Source organism: Crocuta crocuta, unplaced genomic scaffold, assembly GCF_008692635.1.
Source record: "Crocuta crocuta isolate KB4526 unplaced genomic scaffold, BGI_CrCroc_1.0 scaffold120, whole genome shotgun sequence".
NCBI lineage: Eukaryota > Metazoa > Chordata > Mammalia > Carnivora > Hyaenidae > Crocuta > Crocuta crocuta.
The window spans coordinates 41,255-57,230 of NW_027527375.1; the positions used below are offsets into that span (position 1 = coordinate 41,255).

At 35.7% G+C, this 15,976-nt stretch overlaps 1 protein-coding gene across 1 annotated transcript in view; it reads left to right on the forward strand.

The window, feature by feature from the left end:
- Positions 1-12,957, forward strand: part of SLC25A31 (solute carrier family 25 member 31) — a 28,053-nt gene extending 15,096 nt beyond the window's left edge. Inside the window, exons 3-6 of the mRNA XM_077767827.1 lie at positions 4,807-4,924; positions 7,188-7,342; positions 9,052-9,177; positions 12,512-12,957. Of these exons, the coding sequence (XP_077623953.1) occupies positions 4,807-4,924; positions 7,188-7,342; positions 9,052-9,177; positions 12,512-12,712 (600 nt within the window). The 3' untranslated portion in view covers positions 12,713-12,957. The remainder of the gene's footprint in view (positions 1-4,806; positions 4,925-7,187; positions 7,343-9,051; positions 9,178-12,511) is intronic.
- Positions 12,958-15,976: the final 3,019 nt, after the last annotated feature.

Genomic DNA, 15,976 nt, shown 5'->3' on the forward strand with positions numbered 1-15,976 from the left:
TCTAGATGTCCTTCAACAGGTGAATGGTTAAACTGTGGTACATCACACTATGGAATACCTCTCAGCAATAAAGAGAAACAAACTGTTAATAAAACAAATATTGTATGATCCCTCTTAGGTATGTAGAACAGGCAGATTCATAGACAAAAAAATAGAATAAGGGGCTAGGAGGAAAGAAAATGGGGAGTTTTATCTAATGAGTACAGAATTTCTATTTGGGACGATGAAGTTCTGGACGTAAGGAGTAGTAATGTTTTTATGATGTTGTGAATGTACCTAATGTCATTGTATTATACACTTAAAAATAGCCAAAATGGTGGGGCGCCTGGGTGGCTCAGTCGGTTAAGTATCCGACTTCAGTTCAGGTCACGATTTCATTGTTCTTGAGTTTGAGCCCCGCATCAGGCTCTGTGTTGACAGCTTGCAGCCTGGCACCTGCCTCAGATTCTGTGTCTCCCTCTGTACCCCTCCGCCACTCACACTGTCTCTCTTTCTCGAAAATAAACAAACAACAATTTAAAAAATAGTGAAAATGCTAATTTTTATGTTACATATATTTTACAACAAATTTTTTAGAAAGAGTAAACTTCTGAAATATACAGGAACTTTGGGTTAAAAAAAAATCTCAAGAATTATTTGTTTTCTGATTCCACTTATATAAAATTCTTGAAATACCAAAATCATTGAGATGGAAAACATAGTAGTGGTTGCCAGGATAGAGGTAGGTGGCTATGGCTATAAAAGGATAGCATTGAGGGATCTTTTATCATGAAACTGTTGACTGTGGTGGTGGTCACAGGAATCTGTATATATGATAACACTGCATAAAACTAAATACACACACAAATGAATGCATGCAAAATGGGTGAAATCTGAAGAAGAAAAGTTTTTATCAATGTTGATTTCCTCTACTGTAGTTATGCCAGATACTACAATTGGAAATTAGTTGGAGGGTTTACAAATTCTCTCTGTATTATTTCTTAGGATTCATGTGAATATGTGATTGTTTTTTAAAAAAATAACCATGGTGGGAGTTATGCACCTACTATATAGTGTTTCATTGAATGTTCACCTCACCCTTTGAGGTAGTTATTTTTATCCTAAATGTACAAGTAAGGAAAGCAAGACTCAGAGCTGAGAGGACTTGACCAAGTCATTTGTTCAGGTCTTCTTCACTCCCAAGCTCAGATTCTTCAACTGAACTCTACTCCTCTCTGAGCCGAGGGGACTGACTTGGTGAACCTTAGCTCAGCATGGGTAGAAAATGTCTCTCTGCCCTCTGTTAGCAGCTTCGAGCACAATCCTCAGCAGGGAAGACTAGAACTTCTCCCAGCTCTCCTTCATGCCCAGACAAGCTCTGTTAGAAAGAACCTTGGTCATAGGGGATTTGTTCTTCAGTGCATCGTTGAGTCTGTTCACACAATATCTATTTGTCAATAGTTGAAAATAAACAAGATTGGGGCACTGGGTAGCTCAGTAGGTTGAGCATCTGACTCTTGATTTTGGCTCAGGTCATGATCTCAAGGTTCATGAGTTCAAGCCCCATAGCACAGAGCCTACTTGGGATTCTCTCTCTCTCTCCTTCTCTCTGCTCCTCCCCCATTTGTGCTCTCTCTCTCATGAAATTAAAAAGTAAACGAGAGAGAGGGAAAGAAGAGAAACAAGATTATTTCCCTCCAAAACCCTCAGATTATTTCATTTTCCTCTCCATCCCTGATTCCTCTCTTTGCCCTCTCCTTTTACAATATAGTAATATCTGAATTTACTAATTTATAATAACTGAAACTCATTTAAATCAATAAATTGCCTCCTCTGGGTCTATTTTATTTTCAAGCTTAATTGTGGAGGGATAGATTTTGTTACACAACCACTTGCAGGGTTATCATTCAACATAGATATTTCTTTTCTCCTTCTCCTTGCTTCTTTCATTCTTTCTTCCTTCTCCCTTTCTTTCTTCCATCAGAAGGTTGGCCACACTATCTATCCATGTTGTGCCTGCCTGTGTCATGTTTTCAAAGGCCCTGCTTCCGCTGTCAGAAGTGTCATGGTTTGAATGATAAATTATATGATCGTCTACCCAGAAAGACATTGGTCTGCCTTCCTGGGATCCATGCATGTTTGACAAGTACTTTAAACCACTAAAAGTGTGTTTGTACATACATGATTTTTTTGGAAGATGATCTATAGCTTGCAACAGTCTCAAAAAAGACTGAGACCTAAAAATGTTATTTAATATCTTTTCCATTTTTGTCCTTACTGCTAATTGGCATAGAATTGTAAAGTCACATTCCCAAGAAATAGACTCTGGCCCTGTTCACCTTTTTCTACCAGGTTACAGATTATCTTCTAGATTATAGATTAGCTACCTTGGGGTCAGATGCAATCTCCTGATCTATCTCTGGGTAATTATGAAACTTGTAAGTTTCACTCAAAAGGAGCCACAGGAGTCTGAGGACAGTATGTGGCATTCCTAGTACCTCATTAAACAAATATTTATTGAATATAGTAGTTATTTTGGGTAAGGCCCTATGACTTGTGAAATAAATAGATGAATTCAGAATCCTGTTGTCAGGGCACATGGGTGGCTCAGTTGGTTGAGTCTCTGACTCTTGATCTTGGTTCAGGTCATGATCTCATGGTTCCTGGAGTCAAGGCAGATATTGGGATATTGGCCAGTGCAGTGCCTGCTTGGGATTCTCTCCTTCTCCTTCTGTCTCTGCCCTGCCCCATGGACATGCACACACTATTTATATCAAAATAAATGAATAAACATTTAAGAAATCCTGGCCTCAAAAAAATACAAACAACCAAAATGTCCATGAACTGAAGAGTGGATAAATAAAATGTAGTAAATCCATACACTGGAATATTATTTGGCAATAAAAGGGAATGAAGTGCTAATACCTGCTACACATGGAAGAACCTTGAAAACATATTGTTAAGTAAAAGAAGCCAGTCATGAAAGATTATCTACTGTGTTATTCTGTGGGTAGGAAGTGTCTTTAATAGGCAAATCTGTAGAAACAGAGTGGCTTAATGGTTACCTAGGACCCAGGGGGATGGGTTAGATGTGGAGTGACTGCTAATGGGTCTAGCATTTGGGGTGAAAATGTTCTAAAGTTGATGTTGGTTGCACAATTCCGAATATACTATCAATCAATTGAATTGTATGGTGAATTTACATTAGTAAATCGTATGATGTATTATTATTTTAATAAAGCTGTTAAATGCTAATCCTGACTTCAACAAATTTATAGTCTGTAGGAGATAAGATGTGTACAAATACTTGTAAATAGAAGAAAGTGATTGTGAACACTGTTTAAATGAGAATCTGAAACATGTTGACACATTTTACATATTGGTCATAGGATTCGCCTTGAATTTTCTGAGAACTGAAGTATATGGAGAGATGATTACATACAGTTTTGGATGGGTTTGGAGATCAGAGGTTTTGTGGAAAAAGTTGAATTTGAATTAGAGTATAAATCAGTAACATTTTTGTTTAAAAAAGATAGGAAAAAAATGACAGAAAGGTCCTTCTAGGCCATGAGTTCCAAAGCTATCTGAGACTTAAAACTATTGTTAGAAATAAGAGCCAGAGAGTAAAGCAAGAAACTGAACATGACTAGAATATTACTCATTTTAATGTATTTAAAATGGTTACAGTGGCCTTGGACCCTATGTTTTCTATAACTGATCCAATTCAAATATTCTTTTCTTCTCCATTAAGGTCTAGATATTGAAAAGCAGTTTACTGGACCTACACAGGGCACATTTTAAATGTTTATCAAAAAGAACCTCAATAGCTTAGGGCACTGGGTGGCTCAGTTGGTTGAACATCTTGATTTCAGCTCAAGTCATGATCTCATGGTTCGTGAGTTTGGGCTCTGTGCTGGGCCTGTGCTGACAGCATGGAGCCTGCTTGGGATTCTCTTTTCTCTCTCTCTCTCTCCCCCTCCCCTGCTTGCATATGCGTGCACATGTACTTTCTCTCAAAATAAGTAAACTTTAAAAAAAAAAAAAAAAGAACCTCAGTAGCCCATATGAATTAGTCGATTGGTAAGGCCTAACTTACATGCCACACAACTAATTGGTTTCAGCCAATTTTCATGTCAGCAGTTGAACATAATATGTTTTTGAGCTGTTAAATTTTGAGCTGTTTAATATCAACTAAAATTATGAAGTGAAATTGTGGCATTATGAAGTATTGCCCCTCACACCAAAAAAGAATATAACTAAAGCCTCGATAGGTACCTGATATTTTAGCCATAGCTAACACTAATACTTATTTGTTTGTTTGTTTATGTTAGAGCATGTGTGTGAGCAGGGGAGAAGGTCAGAGGGAGAGAGAGAAAATCATAAGCAAGCTCAGTGCTCAGTGCAGAACCCAACACAGGGCTCGATTCCATGACCCTGGAATCATGATGTGAGCCAAAATCAAACATCAAGTGCTCAACAAACCCACCCAGGCATCCTCTAACACTATTATTAACAAAAAATTTATATAGTCTAAAGAGATAATTATTTTATATGGCCTCTTTTGTTAATTTGGGCTACTTTTGCTGGAGGCTATTAAAATATCTTGGAATTTCTGTGTGTCAGCATTTAAACTGTATCTCCCAGACTACTTGGAAAGAAACAGGCTTTGCAAACATGAAGGGAAATATTTTACATAATATGATATACATTATGATAGATGTTTATAAAAGCAGTTTGTAAATAATGACTTTTTAATCTTTATAAAAATAAGAATTTTAAATGTCATATTCTATAGTTTAATAACCACTTTTAATTAATATGTTTCAGTTCTGGAGATGGTTTTTGGCAAACCTAGCTTCTGGTGGAGCTGCTGGAGCAACATCCTTATGTGTAGTTTATCCATTAGACTTTGCCCGAACCCGATTAGGTGTTGATATTGGAAAAGGTATAGAATTTTCAAAAATACTATTCTTCTTTCTTTGTGTTTTGAGTGAAGTATTATTTATTGTAGAGTTATACTATAGCAGCATGAAATACATTCTAAAAATCTTATCTCAACCAAATGGTAGAGTAATAGGGCCTAAAGATTACTACTTTTTTCTTTTCCCTCAGAAGAAGGGAGGAGAAGGCCATTACTGCAGTAACAAAAGAGCAGATACAAAGACTACTTGTAACTTCCAGTGTTTTCCTTAGATCCCTCCAGGAACTTATTTCTGTTTCAACTATAGCTCCTCTCTAGGTTACAAACACAGTTCTAATCCCAAAAATTCCCTTTGCCTCTGTCCTTACCTATTTATCACATCTTGTGGGTTTTTTTGTTATTCTCTCATTTTGTTCTTAGATTGTTTTCTGAGCTTTTTGAGCAGATAGGAGATACATTGGGATCTTGCATGTCTAAAAATGTCTCTGTTTTACCCTTTTACTTAATGTTTGACCATATTTAAAATTCTAGCTTAAAGTCACTTTCTTTCACAATTTTGAAAACATTTCTCTGGACTGTTGTTTCTAATATTGCTCTTAAGTAACCTATCTTTTAACTGCTGATCCTTTTATATGTGACTTTTTTTTCTTTTTAATTACTTTCTGTCCCTAATGAACTTGAGATTTCACAATGATATATCTTTGTATAAGGCTTTTTTCAGCAGTTGTGGAAGTAACTCAATTGGTCCCATTAAGTCTGAAGCCTTGTGTTCAGGTCTGAGGATGGCAGAGGAAGGCACTTGGCTGCTCAAGGGTGAGAGGTTTTGAGCATCCAGATGTTAATTGCTTTCACCACAAGAGCAATACTCTAATTTCTAAGTCTTTCTGAAGTTTTTGGGGTAAAGCAGCTTGCTTTTTTCTCTGCAAGAAAGTTTCTTTTCCTGCTCTACTGAGTAAGTTACCACTCTTCCATTTCCTTTCCATCTTGCTGATATTTGTAGATTTCATTCTATGTCAGTGTATTGTTCTTGCCTATATGGCTTTAAGCGTTTTATTCTTTTATTACCATTTTATAGAATTTCTTAAGAAAGCAAGAGATTTGTTTGACAAATTCTAATTGAGTACCTCCGTGATCCAGGCCCTGCCTCAGATATGAGATGAGAGGCATACATATAGATACCCCACATAAAACATGGAGCTCATGGTACATGGCCCATGTACCTTATGGTCTAGGGGAAAACACAGGTAATTAAAAAAATGAATAAATGACTAAAATATACTGTCATTTAGCAATAAATAACATGAAAAAATACTTAGGAGCAGGGACTGACATCAATTTTAGATAAGTGATCAGAGAAAATGTCTTTAGGGGTAGCAGTTTAAGCAAAGAAGAAAATACGAGTTCCATCTATCATGTTTAACGGACAGTCCAAACTTTCTTATTATTGCTAATAAAGTGAAAAAAAAATTCTCTTATTTTTAGTTCAGTTGTGTAATTTTCTTTCTCACAATTGGGAGAATTTAGTTTATTTTGAAAGGTTATATGCTGTATACAATATCTTTAAAATATTGTCAAGGAGTTCTAGGTGAAGGGGAAATAAAAATGAAACCAGCAAATACTAGAAAAATATAACTCATCTAAAATATTAATCCTTAAAGTTGCTAGTTTTTGGTTTTGTCTTTTTGCTGTGTCTGTCTTTCTGCTCTTCAACTTCAAGCAAGTTGTGGAGTATTTTTATTTTATTTCTGAACCCCAGTTAGTAGCTTCTGGTAATTTTATTGAAGTGTTTTAAGCCAGTCAAATTGGTTGAAATATATTGCTTTTATTTACGTTTCTTTTTTTTTTTTTTAAGTTATTTTGAGAGAGTGTGTGTGTGAGCAGAGAAATGGGGGGTGGGGAGAGAAAGAGAGAGAGAGAGAGAGAGAATGAATCCCAAGCAGGCTCTGAGCTGTCAGCACAGAGACCGATGTGGGGCTGGATCCCATGAACTGTGAGATTATGACCTGAGCTGAAATCAAGAGTCAGATGCTTTACCAACTGAGCCACACAGGAGCCCCTAGATTGCTTTTATAAGAGATTAATATTTTCAGTTAAAATCTTTTAATATACTATTTGAGATCCTAATTCTCTTTAAACAAATGAGAGAATTTTCATTTGTGTTTTTTTTATTAGAAAGATTGCTAAATGGCAGTTTCAGATCATTTAAATCCGTAAAATTAATTACTATGATTAAAGTGTTTATCTGATATATAATGTTGCTAATACATTTTGAATGGTTTTATTTTAGGTCCCGAAGAGCGACAATTCAAGGGTTTAGGTGACTGTATTATAAAAATCGTAAAATCAGATGGAATTGTTGGTTTGTACCAAGGGTTTGGTGTTTCAGTTCAAGGCATCATTGTGTACCGAGCTTCCTATTTTGGAGCATATGACACCGTCAAGGTAATTTGGGGCTTTAACTGCTATATGTTAAATACCTGGCTTGTTTCTTTTTATTGTTTTAATTAGTAGTTTGTTCATCAGATATGTTTACTTTTAATTATGGAAATAAAACTAAGTGATGAAATAAGGGACATTATAGAATTTTGTTTAACCATGGTTTTCCTATAACCTTATTAAATTATAACTCTATTATGGATCTGACTTTAGATATAAAGCATAAACCCAAACATTTAGTTTTTGTGCTGTTTGCAACTGAATGACTCACTATATATCGTGTTACAAATAGAAAACATGCTAATTAGGCTTACATCATAATCAAATCTTTAGCGTATAGAAAGGCATCTTCTAACAGTTTTTCTAATTTTACATTCACTTTATTGTCACTTTCTTACCATAAAGTAGTAAAGAGGAAGATTGTAATTATAGCTGCCATTTTTTGAGTTACTACTTAGTTCTAGGAACTTTAAGTATTTTCTTACTATTTCCTAGAATACTTTTTTTTTTAATGTTTTATTTATTTCTAGGAGAGAGAGAGAGCGTGAGCAGGGGAGGGTCAGAGAGAGAGAGAGTGACAGATTCTGAAACAGGCTCCAGGCTCTGAGCTGGCAGTCAGCACAGAGCCCGACGCGGGGCTCGAACCCACGAACCGCGAGATTATGACCTAAGCGAAAGTCGGATGCTTAACCGACTAAGCCACCCAGGCGCCCCTAGAATAGCTTTTAATATCCTCATTTTAAAGTAAACAACCTAGGAATTGTTAAGTAATTTATGTTAAGTGGCAAACAAAAATCCCATGCTCTGTCACTTCTAAAAAGAAGCAATGAAATTAATATCAGTATTATTTACCAAATAAGATTAAAACTTGAGGGAAATTTTGTTTTACATATTGTCTCTGCCTTCCCTCATTAGTATAAATGTAATCGTTGAAGGTCATTTTTTTTTTAAGTTTATTTTGAGAGAGAGAGCGAGTATGAGTCAGGGAGGGGCAGAGAGGGAGAGAGAATTCCCAAGCAAGCTCAGCGCTGTCAGCATGGAATCCAAAGCCTGACTCAGGGCTAAATCTCATGAACTGTGAGACTGAGCCAAAGTCTAGAGTTGTGACGCTTAACCAACTGAGCCACCAAGGTGCCCTGAAGGTCATTTTTATTGTGGTCTGGACATGTTACTTTTAGTGTAGTATGTAGTTTTTAGACAGATTAAATTAATGGAAATGAACATGCTCTGATGTGTTTATTTAGTCATGGAAAATTTTATGCGTGTTCTCCCTCAGCTTTTCTCTATTATCACCTGTAGTAGTTGTGAAATGTAGGAGTGTTTCTTCACTAGCTTAGAGTTTTAAAGCTGCTTATCAAAGATCTGTTGATGATATTATCAGGCATTCTTTAATTTTAACTCCATGAGGAAGAGCCATGGAAGAACTTTTTTGGTTACTGGCTGCTATCTTCCCTAGTGTTTGCCATTAATAACAAATCTCTGGTAATAGCAGGTATGCTTTCTTCTTTCAGATATGCTTTTAAAGTGAAGCCATGCACAGCATACCTCTTTCTTATTGATCTCCTAATATTATTTTAATCTTTCCATATTAAATCTGTTTTGTTGCATTTTAAGTATAACTGAACCCTCTTTCATTATAGGAATTATTCTTTGACTTAATGATTTAAGGTATTTAGAAAATTTAGACGGTTACTTGACATGTTTTTCTTTCCTAGGGCTTATTACCAAAACCAAAGGAAACCCCATTTCTTGTCTCCTTTTTCATTGCTCAAGTTGTGACCACGTGCTCTGGAATTCTCTCTTATCCCTTTGACACAGTTAGAAGACGCATGATGATGCAGGTATTTTATGTTATTATTTGTGAACCTAATTGAATGTTCCAATATCTTTGATATTTAAGTATAAACTTATTCAGATTTTAGATAAATTGTAGCTAAAAGGCAGGACATGTCAGTTAAGTGACTGACTTCGGCTCAGGTTATGATCTCACAGTCCACGACTCTGAGCCCTGCATCAGGCTCTGTGCTGATAGCTTGGAGCCTGGAGCCTGCTTCAGATTCTGTGTCTCCCTCTCTCTCTGCCCCTCCACTGCTCACACTCTGTCTCTCTCTCAAAAATAAATATTTTAAAATGGAAAATTAATTTGCATATAGGCTGTGGATTAGGTAAATGATATGTATCAATGTTATATTTTCTGATTTTGATAACTATACTCGGGATATGCAAGAAAATATTCTTATTAGAAAATACACATGGACGTGTTTGAAGGTAAAGGACATGATAATCTGCAATTTACTATCATAATTCAGAAAAAAATTGTGGGTGCATGGGGTTTTAAAGCCTTTTTTTTTTTTCATGTGTATTTTTGAGAGAGAAAGAGGGGGCTGCAGAGGAGTATAGAGAGAGGGAGACAGAGGATCCAAAGCAGGCTCTGCATTGACAGCAGACAGCCCAATGCAGGGCTTGAATTCATGAACCATGAGATCATGACCTGAGCCGTATTTGGACACTTAACCAACTGAGCCACCGAGGTGCCCCTAGGGGTTTTAGGTATATGTGTGTATTGCTAGGACTGCCATAACAAAGTACTAAAGACTGGATGGCTTAAACAATAGAAATTTATTTTATCACAGTTCTAGGGGCTAGAAGTCTCAATGAAAGTGTCCAACAGGGCTGATTTCTTCTGATGACCTTTCTCCTTTGTAGATGGCTGTCTTTTTCCCTATGTCTTTCTATGGTCCTTTTTCTGTTTCTCTTCTGATAAGGATGGCCAAATTGGGTTAGGGCCTACCCTAATGAACTCATCTAATCTTAATTACCTTTTTAAAGACTCAATATTCCAAATTTAGTCACATTCTGAAGTACTGGGGATTAGGACTTCAGTATATGAATTTTGTGGGAACACAGTGCAACCCATAATAGTACTCTTTAATTTTTGTGTTTACATTTATATTCTACAATTTTGTTGAACCCTATTTATTCCAAACGCTAATCTAGATTATATCTACACTCTGAAGTTGCGCTGTTGTTTTTTTTTAAAAATAGGTGTATGATCTGCAAATAATACTAGGTTTCTTCCCCTTATCAGTTCTTGCACTTAAAAAAATTTTTTTTTAATGTTTATTTATTTATTTTGAGAGAGAGAGCCAGAATCCCAAGCAATCTCCACACTGCCAGTGCAGAGCCTGATGTGGGGCTCTATTCCACAAACCGTGAGATCATGACCTGAGCTGAAATGAAGAGTCAGACACTTAATCAACTGAGCCACCCACGCACCCCAATTCTTGTACTTTTTCTTTTTCTTGCCTTTCTGCACTGGCTGAGACTTCTGATTTAGTGTTAAAGTAAAGAAGTAATAACTGGCAATCTTTTTTGCTACCCTTATGTCTTCATTGAATGTCTTCAGTGTTATATAAATTAATTCAGCTAGGGGAATCCGCATGGCTCAGTCAGATAAGCATCTGACTTCGGCTCAGTTTTGTGAGTTGAGCCGCATGTCAGATTCTCTGCTCTTAGTACAGAGCCTGCTTTGGATCCTCTGCCTCCCTCCCTCTCAGCCCCTCCCCCACTGACTTGTGTACTCTCTCTCTCAAACATAAATAAAATAATCATTTTAATTTTTTTAATGTTTTATTTATTTCTGAGAGAGAAGAGACAGTGTGAGAAGGGGAGGGTCAGAAAAAGAGGGAGACACAGAATCTGAAACAAGCTCCAGGCTCTGAGCTGTCAGCACAGAGCCTGATGTGGGACTCGAACTCCCGAACCGTGATATCTTGACCTGAGCCGAAGTCAGATGCTTAACCGACTGAGCCACCCAGGCACCCCTAAAAACCATTTTAAAAATAAAGTAAATCTGTTTAAAATTTTTAAAAATGTTAGTTACGGGGTTTTGTAGTTATCCTTTATCATTTGACTGTTCCCATCTGTCATATGATTGGGTTGTAGTAATTTTTAATCATGAGTGGTGGTCATGCTTTTCTGTAACTATTGAGATGATTGCATTTTTTATATGTTAACCTATTGTATACATTACTCTGTTTTCCAGAGCTAAACAAATCCTGTGTGCCTGGGATAAACCCAGCTTGTCATTAAGTTGTATTTTATATTTCTAGATGGGTTTGACTTGCTAGTTTTTGTTTAGGAATTTTGCATTGTTTCAGTGATTTTGGCTTATAATTTTTCCTTCCTGTAACAAGGTTATGCAAGGCCTCATAAAACATGTGGAAGAGTCTTCCACTTTTTCTCTTCTCTAGAATAACTTCTGTAAGATTAGAATTGTTAATTGAATGTTTAGTAGGGATCACATTTGAAGCCATCTGGACACATGGTTTTCTCCAAAAAAGGATGTTCAACAACTAATCGGATTACTTTAATGAAGTTCATGTGTTATTCCAATGTTTTATTTTTTTATTCTGTTGGTAAATTATGCTTTTTTAGGAATTTGTCTATTCTGAGTTTTCAATTATCATACAGTTGTTTGTAATATCATCTTGCTTTTTCTTAATCTCTGGATCATCTACAGTGACATTACATTTAATGTTTCAAATAATTTTGGATCCTTTCTTTTTCATCAGTGTTTCTAAAAATTTTTCAGTAATATATTTCAAATAACTAACTTTGACTTTGCATGCTTCCTGTTATATTTATTTCCTATTTTCTTTATTTCTATGGGCTGTTTCTATGGACTTATTTCCACTTTCTCTAGGTTTATTTTCTAAATATGTTTAGATTGTTCATTAATTTTCAGCCTTTCCTTTTCTAATATTTCAGAGTCATTAATTTTCTTATAAGTTACTACTAAAGTTTCATCCTAGTTAAAGAGTTTTGTAGTTATTATGAGGTTTTTTTCTCAGATATGTTTTTTTAATATCCAGACATTTGATATTTTTTCTAGTTTTCATTTTTGCTATCGATTTCTCACTTAATTGCAAAGTAGTGAAAGGGTAAATCATACTATGTGATGTCATCTTTTGAACTTTGTTAAGCCTAATATGTGGTCAGTTTTCAAGATGAGAATTCTCTGACCACTGAGTACAATATTTAATATATGCCCATTGACTCAACATACTTACTCAATACAGTGTTAATTTAATCTATCCTTAAGTACTGAAAAAAATCTGTTTTAAGATGAAAGATATTAAAATAGTGATAAACTATTTGTCTTTTTTTACATAGAGTGGTGAGGTTGAACGGCAATATAAAGGAACTTTAGACTGCTTTGTGAAGATATACCAACATGAGGGAATCAATGCATTTTTCCGTGGAGCCTTCTCCAATATCCTTCGTGGTACAGGGGGTGCTTTGGTGTTAGTACTATATGATAAAATTAAAGAACTCCTTAATATTGATATTGGAGGTAGTTCATCAGGAGATTAAATTAAGAAATGCATAATTTACACTGTTAAACATACAAATTATATAGCTGCCATTTGTATACAATTTGATAGTGTGTTATTACTGTCAGTATTTTTTAGAGTGCTAATTCTACAATAAAGCATATGCATTTTCAAGGATTTTAAATACTAAAAATCAGATAAATGTGGGTTTGCTTCCAACTTAGACTCAAACTCAATGTGACATTTTACTTATAAGTGTTATGTTATTTCTGTGTTTAAAATAAAATGCTTTTCTTTTGTGATGGAAAATTAAAATGTGTAATGTTAAAATCTAAGAAATGCACGTATATTCTTTTTAAATGCTATTCGCTTAATATAACTGTCTTCCCATTTAAAATCATATGACATGACAAATATTTCTTAAAAGCTTATCAGGAGATGTCATCATATTTATGGGTATAAGTAAACTTTCTTCTACAACATCTCTATTAAGACAGCTCAGGTATTACTGTGTGTAGTTTATGTTATGATATAGCTATTTTAAGCACAATTTCTAGTTCTGATCATAAAAATTGACGACTTTATGACTCTATAAACATGTGGTTAGAAAAGAAAAAATATAAAATGGCATGTCTGTTTTTGTCTTTAAATAAAATCTGACTAATGTAAATATGTCTTGGAACAAAAAATATACTCTTGAAAATTGGTTTGAGTACTCTGTATTGATAATAAAGAAAGTTTAAAACTGTTACATATGAGATTTTTTTCCTCCTTGATCCTAACTTCAATAATAAGCAAAGAGTAACAAAAGTTTTGTTAGAATTTGGAACTGACTTAAAGACAGAAAACAGGGTTTCCAAGGTTTTGTATAGGAGTCTCTCTTGTTTTTCAGAAATGTTGTAGAAGATAAAACTTTTGAAATCTCCAAGATTTTACAGTTTTAGTGGGTAAAGGAATGTGAAGCTAGCAGGGATAAATTATAGAGAGGTTTTTGAGAGGCTGTGAATGGGCAGAAATGAAGTAACTGAATTTCCTCCTGCACAAAGGAAAAAGTATATTTTAAGGAAAATAATCCAGGATATACTTTTTAAATATTTTGGTGTTATCACATGAGGAAAAAAACTATTGAAAACTCTCAACATGATTTCTTTCAGTGGTCAGCATAACACAGAAGATTATAGAAAAAAGGTAGAAAATATCTTCCTTTCCTTCTACACTTTTGCTAGTTGTGTTTGCCATAACAAAAGGAAGATATAAGATGGCCCACAGAAAAACAACTAAAATAATAAAATATTAGGAATAATCTCCCAGATAAAGATAACCAAAAAAATATAAAAATGTGTACAGAGACATGCTTAGAGGAAACAAGTCGTTAAATTCCTGAATGGTTTGACTAGAGGGCAAACAGGAATTTAATTATTAGGGGCAACTGGGTGGCTCAGTTGATTAAGTGTCTCTTAATTTCAGCTCACGTCATGATCTCACGGTTAGTTAGTTCGAGCCCTGCGTCAGACTCCACACTGGCAGTGCAGAACCTGCTTGGGATTCTCTCTTTCTTGGGATTCCCCTCCCCTGCTCATGCTTTCTTTCTCTTTCTCTCAAAATAAGTCAACAAACTTAAAAAAAAAATTTAACTGTTAAATCACTAGACCTGAAAGTTTATTTTTGAAGTCTAGAAGATGTATACTTAGGACAAAAGGAAATAAAATGTTACTTGTTATCCTGGACTGAGTGAAAACCATATATTATGTTAAGCTGTTAGTGATTTCTTTTTTTATTTTTTTAATGTTTGTTTATTTTTGAGAGAGAGAGAGAGACAGAGTGTGAGCAGGGGAGGGGCAGAGAGAGAGGGAGACACAGAATCTGAAGCAGGCTCTGGGCTCTGAGCTGTCAGTACAGAGCCCAATGTGGGACTCAAACCCACGGACTGTGAGATCATGAACTCAGCTGAAGTCAGATGAGCCACTCAGGCACCCCAAGCCATTGGTGATTTAAAGTAAGCAAAATCAGGGGCACCTGGGTGGCTCAGTCGGTTAAGCGTCCGACTTTCGCTTAGGTCATGATCTCGCGGTTCGTGGGTTCGAGCCCCGCGTCGGGCTCTGTGCTGGCTGCCAGCTCAGAGCCTGGAGTCTGTTTCAGTCTGTGACTCCCTCTGTCTCTGACCCTCCCCTGCCCACTCTCTCTCTCTCTCTCTCTCTCTCTCCTAGAAATAAACATTTAAAAAAAAGTAAAAGTAAGCAAAATCACAATAGAGATTTCATATGGAAATAATTTTTACAATGTTAATGTAAATGTTGGAAAAGTGCATAGCTAAGTATATTTAAAATGTGTACAGCGGTGCCTGGGAGGCTCACTTGGTTACTGTCAGTGTCCAACTCGATATCAACTTAGGTCATGATCTCATAGTCATGGGAACAAGCCCTATGTCAGGCTCCACACTGGGCATGGAACCTGCTTAAGATTCTCTCCATCTGAAATAAAAGGCATCAGAATTGGCAAAGAAGTCAAACTTTCACTTTTTGCAGACGACATGATACTCTACATAGAAAACCCGGCAGACTCCACCATAAGCCTACTAGAACTGATGCAAGAATTCAGCAAAGTTGCAGGGTACAAAATCAACATACAGAAATTGGTTACATTTTTATACACCAGAATGAAGCAACAGAAACAGAAATCAAGAAACTAATGCCATTCACAATTGCACAAAAACCATAAAATACCTAGGAATAAACCTAACCAAGGATATAAGAGATGTGTATGATGAAAACTATAGAAAACTTATGAAGGAAATGAAGAGGACACAAAGAAATGGAAAAACATTCCGTGCTCATGGATTGGAAGAATGAACAGTTAAAATGTCATGACTACCCAAAGCAATGTACACATTCAATGCAATCCAAATTAAATTGTACTAGCATACTTCTCAAAACTAGAACAAACTATCCTAAAATTTGTATGGAACCACAAAAGACCCCGGATAGCCAAAGTAATATTGAAGAAAACCAAAATGGGAGGCACCACCATCCCAGACTTTAGCGTCTACTACAAAGCTGTCATCATCAAGACAGTATGGTATTGGCACAAAAACAGACACATAGACCAATGGAATAGAACTGAGAACTCAGAATTCGACCCAAAAGTATATAGCCAACTCATCTTTGACAAAGCAGGAAAGAGTATCCAATGGAAAAAAGACAGCCTCTTTAACAGATGGTGCAGGGAGAACTGGACAACAACATGCAGAAGAATGAAACTAGGTCATTTACTCACACCACACAAAAGTAAACTCAAAATGGATAAA